This window comes from Cicer arietinum, chromosome 4 (assembly GCF_000331145.2).
Source record: "Cicer arietinum cultivar CDC Frontier isolate Library 1 chromosome 4, Cicar.CDCFrontier_v2.0, whole genome shotgun sequence".
NCBI classification, from domain to species: Eukaryota; Viridiplantae; Streptophyta; class Magnoliopsida; order Fabales; family Fabaceae; genus Cicer; species Cicer arietinum.
In genome coordinates, this window is record NC_021163.2 from 23,660,165 (window position 1) to 23,667,371 (window position 7,207).

General features: G+C 30.7%; 1 protein-coding gene across 1 annotated transcript in view; it reads left to right on the forward strand.

Annotated features, from left to right (window-relative positions):
- Nucleotides 1–2,253, forward strand: part of LOC101514784 (fructose-bisphosphate aldolase 6, cytosolic) — a 2,944-nt gene extending 691 nt beyond the window's left edge. The window contains exons 2-3 of the mRNA XM_004497548.4: nucleotides 432–659; nucleotides 1,114–2,253. Coding sequence (XP_004497605.1) covers nucleotides 432–659; nucleotides 1,114–1,934 — 1,049 coding nt within the window. The 3' untranslated portion in view covers nucleotides 1,935–2,253. The remainder of the gene's footprint in view (nucleotides 1–431; nucleotides 660–1,113) is intronic.
- Nucleotides 2,254–7,207: the final 4,954 nt, after the last annotated feature.

The following is a 7,207-nucleotide window of genomic DNA, read 5'->3' on the forward strand; positions in this document are numbered from 1 at the left end:
AAGATTGTATTAAAAGTATTATATTAAATGAGTTAGTCCAACTCAAATTCTAATAATATTAATTGTGTATTTTGATTGGAGAACTATTTTTGAATTTTGGATCACAAGTAAAACATGAAGAATTTTTTTATGGGTGTATCTCCTTGAGTACTTGTTTGTGTTTTTTTTTCATCCGTTCATGACACTAAATCATGTTATGTACTTTGGTTGATTGTCAATGTAAATGTGAATGAATAAGATCGTTCTTCTAAGTACCAAAACAAGGGAGAAAAAATAGGACAAACTGTATTGTAAGCAAGATTCTAATCTTATTGCCATTGGTACAAATTTAAATTAACTCTATTGTGGTGTACTGATATGAAAAAAATATTAAAAGATTAATCTGTTCTAGTTGTTGTTGATGTTTCTAAAGAATTTAAAATGAATTGCAGATGAACTCATTGCCAATGCTGCTTACATTGGCTCTCCTGGAAAAGGTATCCTTGCTGCTGATGAATCTACCGGCACAATTGGCAAGCGATTCGCAAGCATCAGTGTGGATAATGTCGAAGCGAACAGGCGTATTCTTCGCGAGCTCCTATTCACTGCCCCTGGTTGTCTAGAATGCCTCAGTGGTGTGATCTTGTTTGAGGAAACACTGTACCAAAAAACTGCTGCAGGTGCTCTAGATGCTAATTGTTTCTAACATTTTGAACATACATTGCAATCATGCTAGTGCTAACACTTCAATTTTTATTTTTCATTTCGCTAATTGTTAAAATAGCGTTTCTCCAACTGAACTTACAAATTGATTTTGTAAAGATGAATTAAGTTCAATATTAAAACTTAATATAGTGTCAGAGTCTATTCATCTTCACATCCATATCTATATTCACGTACCAAACTCAATAGTTCTGAACATGAAAGGTGTGTTGAGAAAAACTTAAGTTTCACATTGAATATACATAAAGTCTAAAATTAGCTTATAAAGAGTGACACTGCACACTTTAAAATCTATTAGCGGGAGCCGTGAAGTGGATTATTGATTAAGTGTGGGGTGTGAACATAGTTAGGATGCTTTTCTTTAAAGAAAATCATAATGTTATTGATGATCTTGAACATATTTGTGTATAGGAGAACCCTTTGTAGAGGTATTGAAGAAAGGTGGAGTTCTTCCTGGTATTAAGGTTGACAAGGGAACTGTTGAACTTCCTGGTACAAATGGAGAAACCACAACTCAAGGTTTAGATGATCTTGGTCAAAGGTGCAAGAAGTACTATGAAGCCGGGGCAAGGTTTGCAAAATGGCGCGCGGTCCTAAAGATCGGTCCAAACGAACCATCTCCATTGTCCATCCACGAAAACGCCTATGGTTTAGCTCGTTACGCCGTCATATGCCAAGAGAATGGCCTTGTTCCAATTGTGGAGCCTGAGATTCTAGTAGATGGATCACACGACATCCAAACGTGCGCTGATGTAACCGAGCGCGTCCTCGCAGCGTGTTACAAGGCTCTTAGTGACCACCATGTTCTTCTTGAAGGCACCCTTTTGAAGCCAAACATGGTCACACCAGGATCAGATTCAGCAAAGGTTGCTCCTGAGGTTATAGCCGAACACACGGTTCGAGCATTGTTGCGAACCGTTCCAGCTGCAGTTCCTGCTATAGTTTTCTTATCTGGTGGACAGAGTGAAGAGGAAGCAACTGTTAACCTTAATGCAATGAACAAACTCAAGGGTAAGAAGCCTTGGTCTCTTACATTCTCTTATGGAAGGGCACTTCAACAGAGTACCCTTAAGGCATGGGGTGGAAAAGATGAAAATATTGCTAAGGCTCAAGCTGCATTGCTTGTTAGGTGCAAGGCTAATTCAGAAGCTACACTTGGAAAATATCAAGGTGATGCTAATCTTGGTGATGGTGCTTCTGAGTCTCTTCATGTTAAGGATTACAAATATTAATGTGTTAAGAGGTTTGAGGTTATGAAATTGTATTTGTTTTGGAGTTGTTTCATTGTTTGCATCAAGGTTATGGTGCTATTTTGTAGGATTAATAGTCTTTTTTTTGGTAAGGTTGGTTATGAATAATGGCTTCAGGCTGAACTGGCTTGATTGGGATTTATTTTTCAACATGGTTGTGTTTACACATTTTTCACACAACTTTTTTATTTTGTGTAATAAAACAAGAGAAATTGTTATGTTTTGTGAAGCAGAAAGTGGTGTGTAAGAAGCATCATTTTTCACACTACTTTTAATTGAGTTTCCTTTAGACCTTACCGCACTTGATTTTCCATCATTCCATGTATTAAAAGTGTTCAGTTTTTTTCTTATATAATTGCAAAGCAAATTGGATCATTAAGCACATTTTTTGTCTGCATACACATTTTGAAAGCTTATTTTTCCATGTTCACCCTTAATTTTAAACTATGTTATATGATGTGTCTCCTTCTCCTCGAGTACGTGAAGTAAAATCACGGTGACGCTGCAATTTCATAGAAGTTTTAAAATGTATAATTTTTGTCAAAATTGTAGTTATTAGTTGCAATTCTTACAATTTCACCACTAATCCAAACATACCTTAGAGATATACATTTACTGTGTTATTTATTAGATAACAGCTAGTTCCTAAAACAAAATTTCTTTTGGAAGATAATTGTTTATAGATGAGTGGTCTAGTGGCCCCACACACACGCAACTACTGGGGAGGGGAAAGGGTGGAAACCTAGGATCAAACCCATACACCTGCATAAATGTCTTCACAGCCAAACCACTACGTTGTAGCAATGAGAACTTAGAAAATGTTAGGATAAAGATTAAAAGTAAATTAGAGTAGTTAAAGTAGTTATGAGTTGTTAGAGTAATTAGTTGTTTCTGATTTGGTAATAAGAGTTTGTTAGGTTAGTTCTTTCTGATTTGGTCATTAAAGTTCGTACTGTAGTTGCTTTTTACCTTGTATGAGAAGTCTATAAATAAAAACTTCCTTTTCTTTAAAGAACATCTTTTGAAAAATTAGAATTTAATCATTTTCCTTAAAGAACATCTTTTCAAAAAAAAAATTTCTCTCCTGTTATTTTTTTTCTATCTTCTTTTAAATAAAAGCATTCTTGCTCTAAACTTTTGGAATTCAATTATTCGATTCCTAACATGTGATGTGCCAAAAAATATAAAAATATGACAACTATCAGGTGGGGAAGTGTCAAATGTAGTCTATAATAGATTGACGATTAAAAATCGTTCAAAACTTCAACAACGATTACGTCTCTACTTTTAAATAGAAGTTCAAGGTCATCTATGGTGTGGATTCCACACTCTTACAAATGAAACAGTCACGTGGTCAAATTTAATTTAATGAAAACAAAACAAAAACATATATATAAGTAAAGTTATGAGATACTAATATCTAATTTTTGTTCTGTTTTACCCGAAACCAACACCAATTAAGTCGTCTTTTTCCGATAGGAAATACCACAAGATTTACAAGGAGCGGTATCAATTGTTGTTAAATTTTAAATGATTTCCAAACATCAAACTATTTGAAACCATACGAAAAACTTTTCATAAGCTACCTAAAAACACTCACTATGTAGTGTTTCCTGAATTTAAGAAAAAGCATATACCAAGTTGGGACATGTAGTGATGCTAAATGTACATGATGACTAATGGTCCAGTCACAAAGCTCTGCAAAGTTGTGTACTGTTATAGTGTTATGCACAAATACACAAGCGATGGCGAAAGTTGTGAACTCAACAATCTCTTTACAATCCCAAAATTAAATTCGTTTTGTATGATAGATGATAGGGATTTGATTTTTGTATAGTGAGGGAATGAGAACGGTTACTTATAAATCCTTGTATTTCATTTTGGTTGTTATTGACATCTCTACCTCCTCTACAATTCTAGAGTTACTTAGAGTAAATCGGTTAAGAGGTTAAGAAGTTAAATAGGAAACGAGGGTTATAGTTAAATGTCTCATTGTACTGTAGATCATCTTTTATCAATATGAAACACAGTTTTTTTTTCAATATCAAAATTCTCAATCAAACTTACTTTTTCTACACCATGAATCTACTTTTTTTTTTTATAATACGATGTGTAACATGAGTCCAACAACAAAGAAAAATTGATTATTTAGAATTGGTAGAATGATAAAAGTTGATTACGATAAGAATAAGATATGTATTATATAGTGATATAACTAAATTGCAATCAATACTAACTAACTTGACCTAAAACAAACACTTGTTATATAAAAGATGATTAGTTGTATAATGAGACACTTGTTTATAACCCTTCATAGGCTCTTAACTCACTTACTCTAGCAAAGTTTAATTAAATGATCATTTTGGTAGTCATAAACAAGAAATCTGTTTGGTGTAATAATAAATGAAAATTGACTTGATATTACTTTTGATTATTCATTAATTAAATGACAAAATGAAAGGAACATTACCTTATTAGAATTGAAAATCATTATGCAGTTGGGATTAAACCAAGCCTAATTATGGAGAACAAAGGAGCTTTTTCTCATAACTTGGGGTCCAAATTTGAAAATCTTTGACTGGTGACTGGTAGGTTAATTAAGTGCTAACCATATTGCTTTTAGGTAGGACACAAAGCAATGTCTTGTTTAATTTTTCTTTCGGGGTACAATTGTTCAATTTGCCTCTAAAAGTGCCACTAGAAAGGATATGATATTGGGGTCCCGTGACATGTCCGCAAATAGGCCCACAAAATATTCTTTTCTACCATGGGCCCAGAAAAATTTAAAGATTTCTTTTTACAAAAAAAAAAAAAAATCAAGTTAAATAATTTAAAATTGATGGTTATTGTTGGGGACTATAATTTTGTTGTCAACTATATGGTATAGTTGTTTTCGCCTAGAGACTAGACACCATCATAAAGAAATGTCCCTCTCGCACTTTCCCTCTCTCTGCCACTCATAACCTGATTGCAGATTTTTATTATTGGGTTTGGATTGTGATGGAAATTGCTTACCATTTGCGGCCAAAAATACTTAAAAGCAAGTTGCAGAACCCATCATTTTTTCCTATATGTATTTTGGATATATTAATTAATTAAATATATGTTTGTTCCCATTTTTAAAGGATCTAAAATTTATCTTAAAAATGTAAAATTGATAATGATATATTTTGATATAATCGAATATATAGCATATTCTTTATACAAAAGGGTTGAAAGTGTATTAAGAATTATTATTATTATTATTATTATTATTATTATTATTATTATTATTATTATTATTATTCCCTCTATTTATAATTTTTAATATTTTATATTTTCTCTTATCATTTTTATTTAATTACGATGAATGAATACATGTTTAGAAATCTAAATATTTAACTTCTAAAAAGTTCAAAAGTCTACAAATTTTAAATATTAATTAAAAATATATTTTTTAAACCGCTAATGTTACTAAACATTAAAATTTGAACTATGAACTTATTTGCAGTATAATATCAACGAATTTATTTGCCATGAGCTATAAATTGATTTTACTAAAAAAAGAAAAGAAAAAACATATAAAGATATTAGATAAGGACAAAAAGAAACACTATTAAGCAAAAAAAAAAAAAAAAAAGAGTAAAAGTTGAGTTGATATAAAAGCAAAAAACAAGCATACAGTTAAATATATAGAGAAAAAGCAAGAAAAGGGCGATTGGAGATAGTGAAAAGGTTGGAAAGAAAAAGATGCTGTGAGTGAGGTGTGAGGAAAATGACAGGAAAAATGTCTCCCCTTGTGAGCTGAGGTGAGGTGAGGTAAGGTGAATCAGTTTTGTGCAGGAAGCTTCTTTACTCTTTTCCATGTACAGACACTGCCAGGAGGGTAAGATACATGTAAATATATTGCATGTGTATATGTTTGTGTGGTAGTCATAGTCTTTTGCTGCCACCGTACTACCATCACCTGCACTACCTACCCTTATATTACAACAAAGAAAAAACCTCCTTTTAATTCCCCCCTCTCTCTCTCTCTCTTGCAAAAACAAAAATTATATTTTGCTTTTCTTTCATTCCTTCGTTTTTATAGTGTGGGGCCCTACTCACAATTTCCCTTTCATCATAATGCTTGATAGGTGTATTTAACTTCTATTTTTAGGGGAGGTGAAATAAATTTTTAAAATATAAAATTAATTTTGTCATATTTTGATACTAGAATATCTGTTGGAAAAAGTATTCATATATCATATCTGACGCATTTTGAATATAAAAAATAAAAAGAGAATTTACTTTTTGAATTAATTTTAATTTGATATCAAATTTGATTTTTATACTAAAATTTATTTATTTAAATATATTTCGAGCCACTTTTTACTAAAAGTGATTTTATTTATGGTAAAACCAAACTCACTCATGTACTATATGAAAGCATTCGCAATGGTACTCTTATATGATGTATTTGGATCTATTCGCAGATGAAATTTAATGGGAAGAAATATCATGCTATTCGCCTCGTAGATCTCTGTCTTGGAGAATATTATCATAACATCATTTAATAAAACTATTATAATGTCTAGTCATCAATTGTAATTAGAGAAAACATAGTTCAAAAGGTGAATAAGTATATTTTATCAAAAGAAATGATCGATCTTTTGTATATTTTTATCGAATATGGATTCGATGGTTCCAAGAATAATTAGCAAGTTATTCAACTTAATAATTTAATATAAATGATAAATTTCATTCATTTAACCGTAATCAAAATTTTTATTAAGAGATCATTTCTTTGATATTTCGTTAAATAATTTTAGATGAACGTATAATAAATTTTTAAATAAATATAAATAAATATCAATTGCTAAATTACATGATTACGAATTTTAAATTTAAATAAAATTTTGTATGTTTGATTATTAATATATTATATCAATAATCAAGAGATAAATAAATAAAATTTATCATTTATAATAAAACTATGAAAGGGAGTAATTTCTCTCAAACTTAGTGCTTAAAGTCAATAGATCTATACCCATTTTTATTTATTCAAACCTCATTGTTATTTATTATGATTAAATCACCTTTTTTTGTCCTCAAAATTAAAGGGGCCGGATCAAATAATTTTGTCTCTCAAGTATACAAAATGAAAAGCTACCTTCTCAAATTGAATATCGTTCTTCAATTTAATCCTTATATCATCTAACATATGGTAATATATATATATATATATATATATATATATACACACACTCTTTAGATTTAGTGTATATAACATATAT